At 44.6% G+C, this 22,179-nt stretch overlaps 1 protein-coding gene across 1 annotated transcript in view; it reads right to left on the reverse strand.

Moving 5' to 3' along the window:
* LOC141092957 (17-beta-hydroxysteroid dehydrogenase type 3-like) overlaps positions 1 to 22,179 on the reverse strand; it is a 64,211-nt gene that overhangs the window by 12,417 nt on the left and 29,615 nt on the right. The window contains exons 5-6 of the mRNA XM_073579337.1: positions 17,800 to 17,867; positions 3,471 to 3,515 (exon numbers count right to left, since the gene is read on the reverse strand). Coding sequence (XP_073435438.1) covers positions 3,471 to 3,515; positions 17,800 to 17,867 — 113 coding nt within the window. The remainder of the gene's footprint in view (positions 1 to 3,470; positions 3,516 to 17,799; positions 17,868 to 22,179) is intronic.

Genomic DNA, 22,179 nt, shown 5'->3' on the forward strand with positions numbered 1-22,179 from the left:
GCATTTTGCACTGGTCAAATTTTGTTTAAATGCAGATTGCACATTTTCTGTTAGTACAATAAACCTCATTTGAATCCAGAAATATAACTAAGTCCATCAGTTATTAGATATATGAAACTGAAATAGCTGTTGCAAAAACCAAAATTGTTATAAAGAAAAAAGGTTAACATTAATAAGGGTGCCCAAACTTTAACATATGACTGTACAGTTGCTAAATTTCAATATTAAAATGGGTAGGTAAAAGGTAAAATGTGTGTATGATTCAAATGTATTTTTCCAAATGCACGATGCCTACAGGAAAACATGGTGGTGGCAGTGTCCTTATGTGGGGCTTCATGAGATCTGATATCGGGGAGCTACATGACATTTATGGCATCATGAATTTACAGGTGCACTGCTCTCTATTGAAAGAAGGTGCTACCATCACTACGTGCCCTTGGTAGGCCTCAAAAGAGGTTGTTATCGAAGAATGGAAAAAGATAAATGTTGCTATATATCGTCAATTTTCTCATTCATTGCCTAGATGACTTGGTGATGTCTCTACAAATCACAGAAGTCATTCAAAATACTATATGTAGTAGGTTTTGATGTACGGTGTATTCATTTTTGCATCAACTGTCGAGTTAAACTGAAGAATTTGCAATGAAAGTTCAATTATTAACCTCAGTGTGTTCAATATTGAAAAAATAAACAGCACTCACCATTGCTTTGCAAAACGGCCGCTGTCCTCCTTCACTTCCGGCTCCCCTTGCATGGGAAAGGATTGTCCCACCACATGGAATAAAGGACATTGACCTTTTTTAAGAAGTAATGGTGAGTGCTGTTTCTTTTTTCAATATTGAACACACTTGGTCTTCAACACATTTCCATGCACCACCTAGCTTATCTTTATGTGGTATGCTTTATATTAAGGACTGATTCAGATTTCAGTCAATGGTTTGGTGCAGTTTTTTTTTCACTTTTTTCTGTTATTAACCTCACTTACATGCTAATATGCTTGAATGAAAACTAATCACACCATTTAGCTAATATCCATGAATGTGTTTTTTGACCTGGACTGGATTTCCCTTTCTTTTTTTTTCCACTGACTAATATGACCACTGTGACACACATGTTGACTGTTAATTTGATGACACATGATGACCTGAATGGATCACCGGCCATGCACACTTTGCATCTTTCTGCCTGGCTACCAGTACTGCACTTGCCAAATAGTTTAACATGTGTCATGTATAAAAAATGTGATCAGATTCATCTATATATATAATTGCCTTAAATTGTCGTCTGTCATCCTCTTCCGTCTGGATGTCCCCGAATGCCACAATCCACCGCGCCGCACCGGAAGTATGTCGACCGCCATTTTGGAACACCCAAGTGATGCTGCTCGGATCCAGGCCGCCACTGCGATCCCGAACGCCGCTGCAATCCCGACCGCCGCTGGGATCTCAGCTGCTGCTCGGATCCAGGCCGCCGCTGCGATCCCGGCCGCCACTGGGATCCCAGCTGCCGCTCAGATCCAGGCTGCAGCTGCGATCCCGAACACCGCTGGGATCCTGGCCGTTTGGATCCCAGCCGCCGCTTGGATCCCAGTTGCCACTCAGATCCAGGCCACCGCTGCGGTCACAAGGCTGTGAAAGGGGTGTAAAGAGGGGGTATAATGAGAGGGGTGTAATGAAGGGGGTATAATGAGAGGGTGTAATGAGAGGGATGCGACCGCTGGAACCCCACCAGGACCCACCACCTGACTACACACGCCGGATCCCGCCGCTGCCTGCCCACCCACCTCTGTGCAGTCACAGCCGGCAGGAAAGACCGCGGCTTGAGGCCTGTGCTGGAGATTGGGTGCGGCCACCTTCTATGATATAACCTCCCATTAACACTACGATTTATTGTACACAAACCTCTAATTCAGTACCATTGAGAAAGCTGGACAGCAAAATTTACATTGGGGTGTGAGGTGGTGGTTAAAAAATGTTGGGTTTAGCTGAGTTTGTCACACTCTGTGTTAATCTGAGTAGGAGTGGTTTAACACATATTGTTATTAATTTTACTCACTTATATAGCACCATTATTTCCACAGCACTTTACAGACATGATCATCACTGTCCTCATCAGTATGTCTTAGAAGTGTGGGAGGAAACCCATGCAAATACTAGGAGACCATACAATTTCTTTGCAGATATTGTTCTTGGTGGGATTTAAACCCAGGACCCTGGTACTGCAAAGCTACAGTGCTAACCACTGAGCCACCATGTTATACTGTTATCTCTTGTTTTTCATGAACAATTCATCCTTTAATATATATTTTGAAACACTGCACGGTATATTTTCTTAATATATTGATCCCTGACTAAATCTTGATGCAAGTTTTTAACTGTCCTTTTGATGGTTGGATTTTATAAGATATCAATATTGAGACTGGATTTGCATTTGATTACAAAGAGATCATTACATTTTTTCGTACACAATGTCGATCATATTTGGGAACCTGAATCTAAGGCTGGTTTCACACTTGCGCTTTTTTCCTATATTTTGCATGGGATGCGCGTATGTGCGCATACACATGCGTTTGTATGCGTTTTTCCGCGCATGCGTTTTTTTGTGGTGTGCGCTCGGACGCACAAAATGCATCCTGTTGCATTTTTTGGGCGTCCGACTTGCCTCAAAAATAACGCATGCGCGCGCAATGCTTTTTTTTACAGCAAGACACCCATTATAAGTCTATGGGTGCGCATATGTGCGCATTGCCATGCTCATGTATGCGTTTTTTTTGCGCATGCGTTTTTTGTTGACCATTAGTTAGACAATGGAATTTAGGGGTTTGGGTTATAGTTAGGGTTAGCTAAGGGGGTTTAGGGTTAGGGTTTGTGTTAGGGTTAATATGGTTTGGTTAAGGGTTAGGGTTTAGGGTTAGTTAGGGTTAGGGTTTGGGTAGGGTTTGGTTATGGTTAGGGTTAAGGTTAGGGTTAGTATGGTTTGGTTAAGGGTTAGGGTCAGGGTTAGGGTATGGTTTGGTTAAGGGTCAGGGTTAGGGTCAGGATTAGGGTTAGGGTTAGTAAAGTCATGGTTTGGGTTAGTGTGAGGGGCCAACTAATGTTGGAAAAAAACGCAAACGCGGTAAAAACGCATACAAACGCATAAAAACGCTGCGTTTTTTTTCATGCATGCTCATAAAAATGCTTGAAAAAAACGCAGCATTTGTATGTGTTTGTATACGTTTTTTCCATGGGTTTTTTTGCGGGAAAAATGCGCTGCAAAAAAAAGCAAGTGTGAAAGTAGCCTAAGAAATTATTAGGGGCCGATATTGATGAATTGTCTTCTTAACATTTAATATCTATAATGCTTTATGTGCCCTTTTCACCCATAAAAAATATTGTCAAACTGTGATAAATGTGCCCCAATATATGATCATTATCTGTAAAAATGTCCACTTACAATCTTGCCATTATTAAAGCAAAATTAATATTTACCTGTACAGCTGACAGTATGTTGCAGTTTGTAATATTTTCTAGCATCTGACAGACAGAAATAAATGTTAAAAATCCAAAAATTAAAAGATATTTCCTGAGCAAAAAAACTGTTTTCAAACATTTGTATAATAAACAGCCATATTTTAAATATAAAAAGTACTAGTGCAAGTGAAATGCATATTCGGATGCACAACAAGCAATATGGCCTCATTTTCTAGTATAGAATTGATTTTATAGTCACTAAAACTTTGAGGAAAAAATGGTTCCAGAATGTTTCTTTAGTTTAGTTAACCCCTTCACGACGTGGCCAAACTTTGTTTTTTCGTCTTCTTTTTTTTCTCCCTTTCTTCCCCGAGCCATAACTTTTTTTATTTTTTTGTCCACATAGACATATGAGGACTTGTTTTTTGCGGAACGAATTGTACTTTTGAATGAAACCATTTATTTTACCACATAGTGTACTGAAAAATGGGAAGAAAATTCCAAGTGGGGAGAAATTGTGAATAAAATGCAATTCTGACATTGTTTTTTGGGAACTGTTTTTACAGTGAACATTTTGTGTTAAAATGACATCACAATGTGATTCTGCTCATCAGTACGATTATGGCGATACCAAACATGTCCAGTTTTTTTTATTTTCGTGGTGAAAAATAAGTCAGAAGTTTGCAAAAAAAACATTTTTTGGGTTGTGTCACCATTTTCCGAGACCAGTAACATTTTCATTTTTCAGTTGATGGAGCGGTGTGATGGCTTATTTTTTACAGGGCGAGACTAAGTTTTTATTGATACCATTTAGAGTAAATGTGTCATTTTTTATTGCTTGTCACAGCATTTTTTGAGCAATTACAGCAACCAAAAAAAACATAATTTTGGCGTTTTCTTTTTTTTTTCCGTTTACAGTGGTTAACGATCGGGTCAATTCTTTTTATATTTTGATGGATCAGACTTTTCTGAATTCGGCAATACCACATGCGTATTTTTTAAGATTTATTTTTAATGGGGAAAAGGGGTTGATTTGTATTTTTATGCTTTTTTAACCCCTTTACCCCTAAGAGTGGTTTGCATGTTAATGACCGGGCCAATTTTTACAATTCTGACCACTGTCCCTTTATGAAGTAATAACTCTGGAACGCTTCCATGGATCCCGGTGATTCTGACATTGTTTTCTCATGACATATTGTACTTCATAATAGTGGTAACATTATTTGATGTGACTTGTGTTTATTTGTGAAAAAAAGGAAATTTGGCGAAAATTTCACAATTTTCCAACTTTAAATTGTCCTGGCCTTAAATCACAGAGATATGTCACACACAATACTTAATAAGTATATTTCCCACATGTCTACTTTACATCAGCACAATTTTGGAACCAAAATTTTTTGTTTTTGGAATGTTCTTTTTTAAAAAAGGAACATTTAACTTTTTTCACAAATAATTTACTTCAGATCCAATTTTTTTACTTTACTAAGGGTATCAGGAGGAATTGGATCCTAGAAGTTAAAAAATAAAAGCAAAAAGTGCAGCTCGCTAGAGTTGCTGCTGAACAGGTGAAAAAATGCCTGCTTGCAATAATTGGTGACTGAAGAGATACAGTTGTGGCCAAAAGTATTGACACCCCTGCAATTCTGTCAGATAATACTCAGTTTCTTCCTGAAAATGATTGCAAACACAAATTCTTTGGTATTATTATCTTCATTTAATTTGTCTTAAATGAAAAAACACAAAAAGAATTGTCCTAAAGCCAAATTGGATATAATTCCACACCAAACATAAAAAAGAGGGTGGACAAAAGTATTGGCACTGTTCGAAAAATCATGTGATGCTTCTCTAATTTGTGTAATTAACAGCACCTGTAACTTACCTGTGGCACCTAACAGGTGTTGGCAATAACTAAATCACACTTGCAGCCAGTTGACTTGGTTTAAAGTTGACTCAACCTCTGTCCTGTGTCCTTGTGTGTACCACATTGAGCATGGAGAAAAGAAAGAAGACCAAAGAACAGACTGAGGACTTGAGAAACCAAATTGTGAGGAAGCATGAGCAATCTCAAGGCTACAAGTCCATCTCCAAAGACCTGAATGTTCCTGTGTCTACCGTGCGCAGTGTCATCAAGAAGTTTAAAGCTCATGGTACTGTAGCTAACCTCCCTAGATGTGGACGGAAAAGAAAAATTGACAAGAGATTTCAATGCAAGATTGTGCGGATGTTGGATAAAGAACCTCGACTAACATCCAAACAAGTTCAAGCTGCCCTGCAGTCCGAGGGTACAACAGTGTCAACAAACCTTGGACCCAGTTTTAAAGATGGAATTTTGAGTTTTATGTTCTTCGTAGCTAACCACACCCATTCACCCACACACAGGTCTGGACCTGGCACGCGTCTACTGTCAGCCACCCGTTTGTACCTGGCACTCATGCTCAACAAACGCTGTTTCACCCGCCTCCAGACTGATGACAATTGGGCTCCTAGCTGATCCTCCTCCGGGACACCCCCGGAGTCACCCTGACGTAAGGTACAAAACTGAGGATGTTGACCGTACACACAAAAGGATGGAGACTCTCCTGATGACTCTTGGCGGTGATTATTTAACGCGAATTCGGCCAGAGGAAGGAAAGTAGACCACTCCTCCTGGTTGTCGGACACAAAACATCGTAAATACTGTTCTAGATTTTGGTTCATGCGCTCAGTTTGTCCATTAGACTGTGGATGAAACACCGATGAATGTGACAACTTGATCCCCAACCTTGAGCAAAAAGCTTTCCAAAACCTCGCCACAAATTGCGTACCCCTATCAGATACTATGTCAGATGGTACTCCGTGGAGTCTGACCACCTCCTTCACAAATACCTGAGCCAACGTCTTAGCATTGGGCAAAGAAGACAACGCCACAAAATGCGCCATCTTTGAAAAACGGTCAACCACCACCAGGATGACCGTGTTCCCTGCCGAGGCTGGCAAGTCAGTGATAAAATCCATGGAGATTTCTGTCCATGGCCTATTGGGTACCCCCAGAGGCTGTAGCGTGCCAGCAGGACGGGTTCGGGGTGACTTAGCCCTAGCGCACGTGATGCAAGCTGCCACGTACGAGACCACGTCCTGCCGGATTTTGGGCCACCAGAAACGACGCGATACCAGCTCTAAGGTGCCCTTCACCCCTGGATGACCAGCCAGTACCGAATCGTGGTGTTCCTTCAACACCTTAAGCCGAAGATGCAGGGGTACAAATGATTTGTTGGCGGGAAGTCCTGGTGGTACCTCCTCTTGGGCCTCGGCAATCTCTGCCTCTACCTCCGTCGTGAGAGCCGAGACCACTACCCCTTTCTGGAGGATGGGTACCGGCTCTTCCCGAGGTTCTCCCCCCGGAAAACACCTAGACAAAGCATCCGCCTTGGTGTTTTTAGCCCCGGGACGGTACGTCACAAGAAAATTGAAACGAGTAAAAAACAATGCCCAGCGAGCCTGCCTAGGAGACAGACGCTTGGCCGACTCCAGATAGAGCAGATTCTTATGGTCGGTGATAACTGTGACCTGGTGAGCCGCCCCCTCCAAGAAGTGTCGCCATTCCTCAAAAGCCAGTTTGATGGCCAACAACTCCCTGTTGCCGATATCATAATTCCGTTCGGCTGGCGACAGCTTCTTGGAGAAGTAGGCGCATGGATGCATCTCGCTCAAGGACGAGCCTTGAGACAGTACTGCCCCCACTCCCACCTCCGACGATTACGGAGGACCCTACATGTAACCGACTCAGAATGTAGGACCCCAATGTGGAGTTTCACCTCTGCCACAAACTCAGTAATCTCCCCTTGAGGGAGGGGAACAGCATTAATGGTCACCACCTGTATGGGGTGAGGAAGTTTTTCGATCTTAAACCCGGCGGTGTGTGCAAACTCCTCATCTATGAGATTGGTAGCGGAACCGCTATCCACAAACACTGATATAGGTAGCTCTCTGCCGGCGATAATAACCTTGGCAGGGAGCATACATTGAGATACCATCATGGAGGATATGCATACGCTCAGTTGGGTCTCCTCCATACCCTCTGAGCTTAACAGTTTTCCGCCGATGTGACCCTCTTAGGTAGTACCGGGCAAACGTTAACATAATGACCTCTTTTACCACAGTAGAAACATGCTCCGGGCTTCCGGAATCCCGGAGCGCGAGGCTGAACCTGTGCCACGCCAGCAATCTGCATAGGTTCAGGGGACTCATCTACTTCAACCACACCTGCACCTCTGCTTTCCCCCAGAGGTAGCGTCTCCTGTGCCCCCATACGTATCACCAAACTCATGGCAGACTCCAATGATGCCGGAGTCTCATACATCAGGAGGGCTTGTTTCACCCTCCCTGATACCCCATGAATAAACTGGCTCCGCAGTGCTGGGTCATTCCACTGTGTGTCTACAGCCCAGCGGCGAAATTCCGAACAATAGTCCTCTGCCAAGCGCTCCCCCTGGCGGAGGGCGCGGATTTTAGATTCCGCTAGAGCCAGTCGGTCAGGGTCATCGTAAATGAGCCCGAGGGCAGAAAAAACATTATCGACCGAATGAAATGTAGCAGAGTCAGCTGGTAAGGAAAATGCCCATGCTTGGGGGTCACCACTCAGTAATGACAACACCAGCCCTACTCGCTGGGCCTCATTACCTGAGGAGATTGGCCGCATGCGGAAGTATAATTTGCAGGCCTCCCGAAATACGACAAATTTGCTGCGATCGCCTGAAAATCGTTCTGGCAGCGGAAACTTCGGCTCTGCACCGATACCTGCAGATGCCGTTTGCACCTTTGCTACTACCAGGCCCTGCTGCTGAACTGCCCCTTTCAACTCGGAGACCTGTAAGGACAGCGCCGCCAACTGGCGGGTTATGGAATCCATGGGATCCATGGACTCCTGAAAAAATGTGGGCCGATTATAATGTCACGCGGGGCTTAGGACAACTAAGGCAGAAATACCCGGGGCCCCTGTGGTGTCCCTTTCACTAGGGGAAACCCTGTCTGACCCTCAACCCAGGGTTTTTGCTGAAGGTGCAAATGCCTGAGCCTCCACCCTTTCCTTATCTCCTGCTCAGCCCTGCACTTAACCCTCCACCCTCCACCCAGTGAGGAGACACACCACCAAAGCTCCCACACAAATAAGACAGACAGGGAGAACTTAAACTGCACTGCGCCGCACACACACAGGAATATACAGTAATGTGAACAGGGCACAACTAAACACAAATATGGGAAGGAGAAAGGATAACGACGGATCATACGACACCAGATACGAATCTCTCTCTCTGCAACACCTCCACTCCAGACCGGAACCACTTGGTATGAAAACACAAGCTATAATCGGCGACGCCCATATGCCAGTATGACTATTTAAAGACCGTGGGCGTGACTAACCTTCCAACCTGGTCTCCAGCAGGATTAACACCCGAGAGCCTGAAGATCAAGCCGGCGCCACTGAGGCTATAGTGGCTGGAGGTGGAACTACCTCTGCCTGCCAGACGCTGTGGTGTGAACAGCGTCCGACATGACACCCGTACTATCCGTCGGCATCTGAATGAAAAGGCACTGTATGGTAGGAGACCCAGGAAGACCCCACTTCTTACCCCGAGACATAAAAAAGCCAGGCTGGAGTTTACCAAAACTTACCTGAAAAAGCCTAAAATGTTTTGGAAGAATGTTCTCTGGTCAGATGAGACAAAAGTAGAGCTTTTTGGGCAAAGGCATCAACATAGAGTTTACAGGAGAAAAAAAGAGGCATTCAAAGAAAAGAACACGGTCCCTACAGTCAAACATGGCGGAGGTTCCCTGATGTTTTGGGGTTGCTTTGCTGCCTCTGGCACTGGACTGCTTGACCATGTGCATGGCATTATGAAGTCAGAAGACTACCAACAAATTTTGCAGCATAATGTAGGGCCCAGTGTGAGAAAGCTGGGTCTCCCTCAGAGGTTATGGGTCTTCCAGCAGGACAATGACCCAAAACACACTTCAAAAAGCACTAGAAAATGGTTTGAGAGAAAGCACTGGAGACTTCTAAGGTGGCCAGCAATGAGTCCAGACCTGAATCCCATAGAACACCTGTGGAGAGATCTGAAAATGGCAGTTTGATGAAGGCACCCTTTAAATATCAGGGACCTGGAGCAGTTTGCCAAAGAAGAATGGTCTAAAATTCCAGCAGAGCATTGTAAGAAACTTGTTGATGGTTACCGGAAGCGGTTGGTCGCAGTTATTTTGGCTAAGGCTGGAGTCACACTAACCTGCGCAAAATACGGTCAGTATTTTACATGCGTAATACAGATGACAGACCCCTAAACAGTGCTCCGTATGTCATCCGTAATCAAGGTGTGGTCGCGTATTTTGCGCATGTCAGCATCCGTATGTAATCTGTATGGCATCCGTATGGCGAGATTTTCTCGCAGGCTTGCAAAATGGACATATAATGGAGCCCTTTGACAGTTTTAATAAAGAAATAAAAGAATAGATATAGACACATAGAATGCATATATACACTCACTGGCCACTTTATTAGGTACACCATGCTAGTAAGGGGTTGGACCCCCTTTTGCCTTCAGAAGTGCCTCAATTCTTCGTGGCAGAGATTCAACAAGGTGCTGGAAGCATTCCTCAGAGATTTTGGACCATATTGACATGATGGCATCACACAGTTGGCGCAGATTTGTCGGCTGCACATCCCTGATGCGAATCTCCCGTTCCACCACATCCCAAAGATGCTCTATTGGATTGAGATCTGGTGACTGAGGAGGCCATTTGAGTACAGTAAACTCATTGTCATGTTCAAGAAACCAATCTGAGATGATTCGAGCTTTATGACATGGCGCATTATCCTGCTGAAAGTAGCCATCAGATGTTGGGTACATTGTGGTCATAAAGGGATGGACATGGTCAGCAACAATACTCAGGTAGGCTGTGGCGTTGCAACGATGCTCAATTGGTACCAAGGGGCCCAAAGAGTGCCCAGAAAAAATTCCCCACACCATGACACCACCACCACCAGCCTGAACCGTTGATACAAGGCAGGATGGATCCATGCTTTCATGTTGTTTACGCCAAATTCTGACCCTACCATCCGAATGTCGCAGCAGAAATCGAGACTCATCAGACCAGGCAACGTTTTTCCAATCTTCTACTGTCCAATTTCGATGAGCTTGTGCAAATTGTAGCCTCAGTTTCCTGTTCTTAGCTGAGAGGAGTGGTACCCAGTGTGGTCTTCTGCTGCTGTAGCCCATCTGCCTCAAAGTTCGACGCACTGTGCGTTCAGAGATGCTCTTCTGCCTACCTTGGTTGTAACGGGTGGCAATTTGAGTCACTGTTGCCTTTCTATCAGCTCGAACCAGTCTGCCCATTCTCCTCTGACCTCTGGCATCAACATGGCATTTCCGGCCACAGAACTGCCGCTCACTGGATTTTTTTTCTTTTTCGGACCATTCTCTGTAAACCCTAGAGATGGTTGTGCGTGAAAATCCCAGTAGATCAGCAGTTTCTGAAATTCTCAGACCAGCCCTTCTGGCACCAACAATCATGCCACGTTCAAAGGCACTCAAATCACCTTTCTTCCCCATACTGATGCTCGGTTTGAACTGCAGGAGATTGTCTTGACCATGTCTACATGCCTAAATGCACTGAGTTGCCGCCATGTGATTGGCTGATTAGAAATTAAGTCTTAACACACAGTTGGACAGGTGTACCTAATAAAGTGGCCAGTGAGTGTATATGTATATATATATATGTATTCTATGTGTATATATCTATTCTTTCTTTATTAAACCTGTCAGTGTGAGTTTACTGTATAGTGCACTGAATTGCCGGCTTTGCTAAAAGACACCTGGTGCGTATTTCTCGCAAGTCACATGTGTGGTCCGTGTGTAATCCGTATTTTTTGCGCACCCATAGACTTGCATTGGCGTATTACGGCCGTAGTACGCTGACAATCGCAGCATGCTGCGAGTGGCACGGAGCGTAGGATACGGAGGAGAAGTATACGCCTGGTGCGAGTGACCCCATAGAAAATCATTGGTCCGTGTCTAATGCGTGCTTTTTGCGCCTCTCACTCTCCCGTATTCTTCGCCAGTGTGACTCCGGCCTAAAGGTTGTGCAACCAAGTATTAGGCTGAGGGTGCCAAGACTTTTGTCTGGCTCATTTTTGGAGTTTTGTGTGAAATGATCAATGTTTTGCTTTTTGCTTCATTCTCTTTTGTGTTTTTTTAATTTAAGACAAATTAAATGAAGATAATAATACCAAAGAATTTGTGTTTGCAATCATTTTCAGGAAGAAACTGACTATTATCTGACAGAATTGCAGGGGTGTCAATACTTTTGGCCACAACTGTATAGATAATATGGCATGTAAGTGGTAAAAAACCTGCCTACCTTAAGCCATTTAATGGGGATCAGCTATTAAGCGATTTTACTTCACATGACCCCCATTTCACTTTGTCATCATTTCCTGGTTGGAGTACCGGTTCATCTTAAGGTAGGCAGGTTTTTTACCACTTACATGTCATATTATCTATATCTCTTCAGTCACCAATTATTGCAAGCAGGCATTTTTTCACCTGTTTAGCAGCAACTCTAGCGTGGTACACTTTTTGCATTTACTTTTTGTACTAATTACTGCCAGCTATCAGCACAGAGGCGGCTAGAGCACCTGCAGCTTCAGTTGGCACTGTTAGGAGCGCCGGTGTATTGTGGTTTTTAGGATCTTAGAAGTTATTGTGCAATTTGTCCTGAGTACACTTATACACCATATGTGCAGGTAAACCACTGTTTGGGCGCATGGCAGAGCTCGGAAGGGAAGGAATGCCGTTTGACTTTTCAACGCAATATTGGCTGGAATTGGGATTGGATGCCATGTCGCGTTTGGAGAGTCCCTGATGTGCCTAATCAGTGGAAATCCCCCACAAGTGACACTATTTTGGAAACTACACCCCCAAGAAACTTATCTAGATGTGTGGTGAGCACTTTGATACCCCAAGGACTTCACAGAAGTTTATAATGTAGAACCGTAAAATTAAAAAATCATATTTTTTCACCCCCAATTTTTTATTTTCCCAAGGGTAACAGGAGAAATTGGACCCCAAATGTTATTGTGCAATTTGTACAGAGTACACTGATACTCGATATGTGCAGTTAAACCACTCTTTGGGCGCATGGCAGAGCTCGGAAGGGAATGAGTGCCGTTTGACTTTCAACGCAAAATTGGCTGGAATTGGGATCGGATGCCATGTCGCGTTTGGAGAGCCCCTGATGTGCCTAAACAGAGGAAACCCCCCACAAGTGACACTATTTTGGAAACTACACCCCCCAAGGAACTTCTCTAGATGTGTGGTGAGCACTTTTAACCCCCAAGTGTTTCACTAAAGTTTATAATACCCGGCTGTGAAAATAAGCAATCATATCTTTTCCCCACAAAAATGCAAAAATGATCTTTTAGTCCCCAATGTTTAATCTTCCCAAGGGTAACAGGAGAAATTGGGCCACAAAAGTTGTTGTCCAATTTGTCCTGAGTACTCTGATACCCCATTTGTGGGAGCAAACTACTGTATGGGCACACGTCAGAGCTTGGTAGGGAAGTAGTGACGTTTTGGAATGCAGACTTTGATGGAATGGTCTGCGGGCATCATGTCGCGTTTGGAGAGCTCCTGATGTGCCTAAACAGTGGAAATGCCCAAAAAGTGACCCCATTTTGGAAACTAGACCCCCACAAGGAATTTACCTAGATGTGACTTAACAGTGGCAATGCCCAACAAGTGCCCTCTTATTGGAACTAATCTACTGTTTCCTGGTATGTGAATTTTATAAGTGACAGATTTCACCACAGCTTAGCCCAGCTGGAAACAGAGCCCAATGACCGGAGGTAACCTCTATGACGTCACCCCCAGTTACTGGCACTGCGTTTCCAGCAGCTAATTCACCAGTGGTTCTCAGAGTGGTCAGTTGCATCTTGGCACCGTCCAGGTTGAAAACTACTTATCCCCCAGACATGATTACAGATTGGGACAGAACGACGGACAGGTATGGTATAGTGTTGCTTTTTTATTTTACTTTTATTACAGGAGATAGAGGGCTTTGGTGGAATAGACGAGGTTGTAGGTATGGTTTAATTGAGAACATTAAAGGAGTCTGTGTAATTTTTTCAATTAAAGGACTTTATTCTGGCTATTTGATTAATTACAATGCAACTATAGGATTAGTAATGGATAGGTGTCTTATAGACGCTTCTCCATTGCTAAGCTGTGGGCTTGTCACCTGACGATAGAAAGGTGATATCAACCCTACAAATATTACCCCACCTGCCACCGCTACAGGGCAAGTGGTAAGAGCAGGGCAAAGCACCAGAATTGGCGCATCTAATAGATGCGCCTTTTCTGGGCAGCTGCGGGCTGCTATTTATCAATGGCCCATTCCAGCCTAAGAATACCAGCCCGAAGCTGTGAGCTTTAGCAAGGCTGGTTGTAAAAAATAGGGGGGACCCCACGCTGTTTTTTAAATTATTTATTTAAATAATTTTAAAAAAACAGCGTGGTACTCCTCTATTCCTGATAACCAACCTTGCTGAAGCTGACAGCTGAGGATTGCAGCCCCCAGCTGTGAGTTATGCCTGGCTGGTTATATAGAATACAGGGGTACTTACGCCTTTTTTTATTTATTTATTTAATTATAGTGAATCAGCCACTTCTGTTGTCACTGTTATTAGCAGCAGCAGGGGTAGGCTGATAGGAGTAATAGTCCCATCAGCTGCCGCCTGCAGTCTCTTTTATCACTTAAATGTAACTCTCATCATTCTCCCCTGCTCACACCGATCGCCGGCAGAGCAGGTGAGAATGATGAGAGCGGTGTTCAGCACCCAGCGCCGGGGAACAGTGCTTACTGCAACGCTTCTTCCCTGGCGCTCGTTCGTGTGGTACTAATGCGGCAAATGGTTGCCACATGCATGCCACATGTATTACAAACATGGACACTGACATCTCCGGTACCAGAAATATCAGGATGTGTGAAAGAGGCCTTATAGTCGGTTTTTATGTTTGGCAGCTGTCACACTCTAAAAGATGCTTTTTATTGCAAAATTTAGTTTTTGCATCACCAAATTTTGAGCGCTATAATGTTTCCATATTTTAGCCCACAGAGTCATGTGAGTTCTTGTTTTTTTCAGGACAAATTGACGTTTTTATTGGTACCATTTTCAGGCACATGACATTTTTTGAACGCTTTCTATTCCGATTTTTGGGAGACAGAAGGAGCAAAAACCAGTAATTCATAAATTTTTTTTTGGGGAGTTTTATACCGTTCCGTGTGTGCTAAAATTGATAAAGCAGACTTATTCTTCGGTTCAGTACGATTACAGCAATACTTCATTTATTTTTTTTTTCAAGCTTTGGCATTTTATATAATAAAAACTATTATAGAAAAAATAATTGTTTTGCATCACTTTATACTGAGAGTTATAACTTTTTTATTTTTCCGCTCATAGAGCTGTGTGGTGGCTCTTTTTTTTGTGGGGCAAGATGACGTTTTCAGTGGTACCACATTTATTTATATCCGTCTTTTGGATCGCGTGCTATTCCACTTTTTATTCGGCGGTATGATTATAAAGCATTGTTTTTTATGGTGTTCACTAAAGGGTTTAAATAGTGGGACAGTGCTATAGGTCGGGTCGTTGCGGACGCAGTGATACCAAATATGTGTACTTTTATTGTTTATATTTTCTCATTCATTCAAATATTTATTTAGACATAGAATATATATTAATTTATTGATTTTTGACTTTTTTAATATTTTTACAATTATTTAAAAAAAAATTGACTTTTTTCTAACCTTTTTGCTTGTTCCCTTTATGGGACAATAATTTTTTGCAGGCTGATCACTTCTATGGCATGCAGATGAAGCAGCATCTGCATGCCATGTAAGCTGTCAGTGCTACACTGACAGGGAGACTTGCTGATTATATACTGCGCATGATCAGCAAGTTTTCTAGCTCTGGTAAGCCGGATGTCGTCATGATGACATCCACTCACCATGTCAACGATCGGGACCCTGCATCACGCTGCGGGGTCTCCAATACAAAGGCAGAGGGGCTGTCAGCCCCTGTGCCGGCTTCTGTAATGCAGCGATCTTATTTGATCGCAGTATTTCAGGGGCTAGAATGCTGGGAGTGGTCTGTGACCGCTCGTGGCACCTAGTGCCGGGTGTCCGCTGTCATAAACAGCGGACACCCGGACGAGATCGGCCGCGCACCCCCAGTGAGCACAGCCGATCGCTCAGATGTAACATTTCGTCCACGGTCAAATTGGTCCAGGGCACATGGATGGAATATTACGTCTGATGTCAGAAAGCGGTTAAAAAAAATGTCAGATTTTTAAAAACTTTTTTTTTACTTTTTATTGGCCCTCTTAGGGAACTTGAAGCTATGCTCGTCTGGTTGCTTGTCCTATATACATCGATGCCGTGGCCCCAATAGGACATATATAGCACATAATTAAGTACAATGTGATGTAATGTGTATTCTTGGCATGCTTAACATGTCACTCTCTGCAAGGAGAAACGATACTTCTTGGATCCCGGTCAGATGCCTCTCACACAGCCAAACCAGATCTCACATTTTACCCTGACAAGGTGCAGTACCCCAAAACACTGTCTGCAAATTGAGATTCTGGTTTGGCTTTTATCCTAAGTCATGTGATAAGGCTCGTTAAAGGGTCGACATTGACTTTTAGGATACTTCCAATAGGTGGCACTAGCGTTATAGTCCTCTTCCTCTCTGAAGAGACAATTTGCATATTTCCCAGAAGAGCATTGTGGCTTTAAAGGCCCCATCACACACAGCGATCGCTGTGTGTGACAGGGATCAGCGACCGGCCCCACTGCCGGGTATCGCTGATTGTGAAGGATCGCCCTGGGCCATTTTTTGATCGCTGGTCTCCCGCTGGCCAGCACTCATCGCTGTGTGTGGCAGCGAGAGACCAGCGATCAGCGACGCTGAACGCTGGTTTCTAATGTAAACATCGGGTATCCAGGAGCCGCGGCTCTTGGATACCTGCTGTTTACCTTGGAAACCGGCGTACATGCTGGTTTCCAAGGTAAACAGCGGTTATCCAGGAGCCGAGTGGCTCTTAGATACACGATGTTTACCTTGGAAAGCAGCGTGTACGCCGGTTTCCAAGGTAAATATCGGGTATCCAAGAGCCGCAGCTCCTGGATACCCAATGTTTACATTAGAAACCAGTTTGCTTGCTGGTCCTGATTGCTGGAGGGGCTGTCTATGTGACAGCTCACCAGCGATCAGCCTAATGATGTCCCAGCGATTCCATCCATGTCGGATCGTTGGTGGGATCGCTGGGACATCGTTATGTGTAACGGGGCCTTAAGTCTCCTCATCTCAGCATGCTTAACAAGTCACTCTCCTCAAGCAGAAACAACACTTCTAAGAAGTAGCAAGGCTTTAAGTATCCTCATCTCGGCATACTTAATGGGAATCTATCCCCAATTTTTTTGCTTATAAGCTGCCGGCACCGCCATCAGGGCCTTATCTACAGCATTACAGAATGCATAACGTATGTATGTAATGCAGAGCAGTGTGCCGGGAGCCGCGACAGGCAGGAAAGAAGAGGACGTCATCTCAACAAGATGGGAGGCACCGGACCGCGACTCCCCCCAGACCCGAACCGGACCCGGACCGCCCCTGGCTGAGTATAATATAACTTCTTTTTCTTCTCTTTCAGGGTACATCGGGGGCTTATCTACAGCATTCTTTAACGCTGTAAATAAGCCCCTGATGGCGGTGCCCGCAGCTTATAAGCAAAACAATTGGTGACAGATTCCCTTTAACAGGTCACTCTCCGCAAGGAGAAACGTTACTTCTTGGATATTGGGACTATAAAACGCCACTGACCTAATCCAATTAAGGATTCAGTCTCTGAGCTCAGTTTGTTTGTTTATTCAAAGGTTCATTTATTATACCATGCCTCTCTTTTTTTCTCTTTTTTGGCTGTTTGTGCATATATTTGTGTTTCTTCAGAAACTTTGTTATACTATGCCTGAGGAAGGGCCCTAAGAAGTCCAAAAGTCTTGCTTTGTAACATCATTTGTTTTATTTTTGTTAACCATTGAAAAGTATCATAGCTATAAGATTATCTTGTTTTTCACACTGAGAGCTAGAATCCAAAATCACACACTATTTGCAAACACTCATATTGTCTGATCATGATGGCGGGGAGCAGAGAAGATCACCTAGAGAGCGCATGCACGTAGTTTGGTAATGTGACTAATATTTTTTCACCTACTACTATAGCAGGCAAATAAAAGTCTTTAATTTCAGAATTAGCCATACCTTTTCAAGGTTAGGTGCATCCAAAAATTTAGCAGCGGATTCAGATATTTTCATACCAACATTATTAACTGGAAAATAGAGAAAAATATTCCAAAATTAATTATAACTAAAAAGTACCCTAATAATCACAAACACTAAAGCTTAGACCCACCATCCTGGCTAACAAGTTACAAGAAAGGATGTAGAACGAGTCCATCTTCACATAGTAAGGGGTAAGAAATTTGTATCAGAAATTGGAATGGGATATAATTGAGAAAATCTACAACAGAAAAATTTACTTCTCCAACATGTCTCACTTCCAAAAACGGGTGCAAACTAATGACCAAACTATGCAAGTCTGCCACCTATTCTGTTCTCAGTTTTTGCAGGAGAGCACAAGGCAGGTGAGATTTTTAGATTAGTTCACTTGGTCTTGTTGCTGTGTGGTGGCCATCGATGTTACAGTGCTTTGTCTGTGGGGTACTGTGACCCAGAGACATGGGAGCTTCTACTGGTGGCGTGTTGTTGCAGTGGCAGTGGTTGCTATTCAGGGCTATGCTTAATAGATTTAGGTTCCACTAAGAGGTTCATTGTAAACTGGCAATAGGCTTATAAATTCTAATAAAAATGCTACAAAAAATGATGTAGAAAAAAAAGATATAGACCACACATCCAAATCTAGTACATTGATCTATGGCTGCTAAGCAAAAATGTAGACAAGATTCTTAGTTAACATTGTGATCACAATGTATGATGCCCACTGTCAGCAACGAAAAGATACAGCACTAGTAGTGGGAAGCTGCCCTACAAAATCCATGCTGCAAGACAAGCCCCCCATGGCTCCAGCCCACACCACCTCACAGGCACAGCAGCACAGCAACAATGAATGCTAGACAGCACCAACACCAACTGAAAGGATCAAAAAAACTCATTGTCTACATGCAGGGCCGATTTTAGACAAAGTGGGGCCTTGGGAAAAAATTGAAAAGTGGGGTCCAAAATGCTCATGGGTCACCCTCCCAGGGCTGTGGGGTACTCGGTACCGGGCCGGTGTCGGCGGGATGTGTCACAGCAGCGGTGACCCGGTCTGTGGCCCTGGGCGCCCAATAGGGGAAGTTTGAATGGTGGAATGTAGTTGATTAAAGGAATAGTTCGTGATGCCACCTGTGGTGTTCGGCAAGTGAGGTGTTAAGCCGACGCTGCATGCAGATCCTCTGGGACTGGTGGTTTGGTGCAGCCAAGATGGTGTAGCTCCCCACAGGTGGAGCTGTAGTCCCCGGGCAGTGTAGATGTAGGGTTAGAGGAGAGGCACAGGCGGTGTAGAAGCTGGTACCCTGATGTAGTGGTACATGGTGTGTTATCGCAGGAATAATTGGAGGACACCAGGGCATGTAGTTCCAAAACTTTACTCACAGTCTGTAGTACACACAGGTGCCTGCCTCCGTGCTGTGTCATCCGGGTCGGGGACTCAGTCAACCTCCAGGTCAGATGGAATGCTCCCTTCCAACACTCCGCCAACATGTGCCTTTCTGAACGTCTCCTCTTATAGCGCCTTTGGTGTGAAGTACTCCTAGTACTGATTTACACTGGAGTTCCTCCTGACAGATGTTCCCAAGAACCATATTTGCACGGCAGACAGCTGTAGCCTGCTTCGGGGACTCCTTACTTCTGAGTCCCGGCTCACTATCCAAGCTTGGTGTTGTGCCCCCAAGTCTTATATGGGAGTAGTACATTTACAGCTCACTACTCCACCGGTGTCTGCTGTAGGACCATTAGTATCCATACAACCTCGGGGACCGGGCCCCGGCCTTGCGCTTAGAACTTCTAGGCAGGGTTCTCTCCTAACCCACGTCCTCTGTTCCCTTTTACTCCTTTGTTCCGTACTAGTCTCTCCTTCTTATGGAAGATCAGGTTTCTGTTCAATGTTTTTCTCCTTCTTTCCTTTCCCGTGCCAGCAGACCCAGGTCACTGAAGTCTGCTGCAGCACCTCCTTCCTCCATCCCTCTCCCAGGGATCTTCTCTCCTCACTCTCTCCCACTGACTGCCTGACTGACCGACTGACCTGAAATCCTAAACCTTCCTGCTCTTTTATGTATTCTAACTCCACCAGCCTCCCACCACGTTTCGTGTTCCAAGCAGGGAGCCACCAAAAGTGCTCTGCTACACTCCAAGCAGGGAGCCGCAATGTAGCTTTGCTGAACTACAGTGTTGTGTGGGATGCAGGTGTTGGAGCGTGGTCAGGAGCATCCAACCTACCTGGATGGTGGGGTACCACACCTCAGGAGTAGGTGCAGTACCTCTGTGGCAACTGAATCCTCAGGGGCTCCAAACTCACATATTGCACCATCACAAAGAAACATTTATGTTGTATTTACAAGCGCTAAGTTCAGGCTGCTAAACGAGTGTGATCGACAATATTATAGTCGTTCGATGCTTGTTTACCATCCTCTTTAGGGTATGTGCACATTGTCAGTAATTGGCAGCACTTTGGAAGCAGCACATGTCCGCTGTGCCCAAAGCGCCGCCAGCTATTGAACGCAGGTAAATCTGCATGTGGTCACTGAACCGTGCGGATCCATCACGCCGAATACATTCTATGGGTGAGATTTATCTTGCAGAGATTCACGTCTCCGCAAGATATATAGACATGCTGCGATCTGGAGAGACGCGCAGCATGACCATCTCCGCGGGTGAGCTGCGGATGTCTGTGCATACATAGTGGACATCATCCACTATGTTGTAATGTCTGGACACTGCACAAGTATGCAGCGTCCAACCTGCATCGTTTACTGATCGTGTGCACCTTCCCTTACTCTGCCTGAGGAAGAATGATTGGTACAGATAGTCCTCGATACAGTATAATGCAGGTTTCATATAGCACATATAGTAAAATGCACTCCCCATGTCCCTTGATAGAGTATAATGTGTGTGGGGGGCTGCACACAGTATAGTGCAGCCCCCCACACAGTAGAATGCAGCCCACACACACAGTATAGTGCAGTCCCCCCCACACACACAGTATAGGGCAGCCCCCACACATAGTATAATACAGCACCCCAACATACACAGTATAGTGAAGCCTCCACACACTGTATAATGCAGTCTCCCACACACAACACAGTATGTTGCAGCAGACACACACACACAGCACAGTATAGTGCAGCATACACACGCACACACAAAATACTCACCTCTCCTCCTCTTTCCCTCGCTGCTCTGGTTTCTGCAGAGCATCTGATCAACTCCACTGCTGGCACTTGCTGAATCAGAGTCAGAGGGGGAGTGATGGGGGAGTGATGGCGATACTGCTTTCAACTGTATTGGCATCTATGGTGACGGTAAGTTGAATGTCTGGGGGCAGCGGCGGTGCTGGGCCCCTTTTACTTAGGGGCCCCGTAGCGGCCATGTGGTGTGCCGTTATTAGCAACATGCCACTGGCTAGGGGTCCCTGGAGGAGCGGGGGCCATAGGTGGCTGTTTGCCCCTAACGCCAGCACTGTCTACATGGTCTCAGACAAACAGCAGAGAACCAAATAAGAGGTACCCCTCTTGAAGTCTCCTGCTAACTTAAAAGCATCATCAGGATCAGGTCAGGATCCCATGAAAAGGTTCGCTGTGACGTGGTAGTGGGATTTTTACAGTCTAATTAGAATATTAACTGCGAACCTCATGTTCAGTTTTGTAAATGTTTGCTTAACGACAATAGATCAATGTGTGATGCTGAGTCATTTCTCATGGATAAGACGTGAGTCAGGGTAGTCAAGGAGTCCAAGATCAAGAGCCAGGAGGGAACGTCATAGACAGAGGGAAGAGACAAAGACGTAGTCAGGTAAAGGTTCAAGGTTAGAATACCAGGAGGATAACAGATCAGGGCAAAGGGACTAGGCAAAATGGATGGTCAGAACAAGGTCCATGGTCAGGCAGCAAAAAAATCCATAAGCAAAGCACAAGGCACAGAGAACCAAACTACACAAAGCTGAATCTACTTCTGGCAGAGACCTGGGACTGACGGCCCAGCTAAGTATCTGGGCAATCGCCTTGGACAGGGAACACCTGAAGGCAGCGTAGCAACTCCCAGTCTCGGGTTGGACGGCTGAGCTGTCAATCAAAACACTGACAGCTCAGCACGCTCCTGCACCAGACTGGACGACTGAGCTGTCAAAGTACTAACAGCTTCAGCATGCCCCTGCATATAGTGATAATCTGCAGTCTTTTTAACTAATAACATTTTAATATATATCTCATACTTATTGGCTTGTGACCATTATTCTTCCTCACTATTTTTGACATTTGTTTTTTCCCCATATTTAAATCCCTCCACTTGGACCCCTATATATATTTATGGTCATTTGGCCTAGCGTTTCATTCTATATACAGCGGGTGAAATAAGTATTGAACATGT

This window comes from Dendrobates tinctorius, unplaced genomic scaffold (genome assembly GCF_039654945.1).
Source record: "Dendrobates tinctorius isolate UK_male_01 unplaced genomic scaffold, ASM3965494v1 ptg000062l, whole genome shotgun sequence".
NCBI classification, from domain to species: Eukaryota; Metazoa; Chordata; class Amphibia; order Anura; family Dendrobatidae; genus Dendrobates; species Dendrobates tinctorius.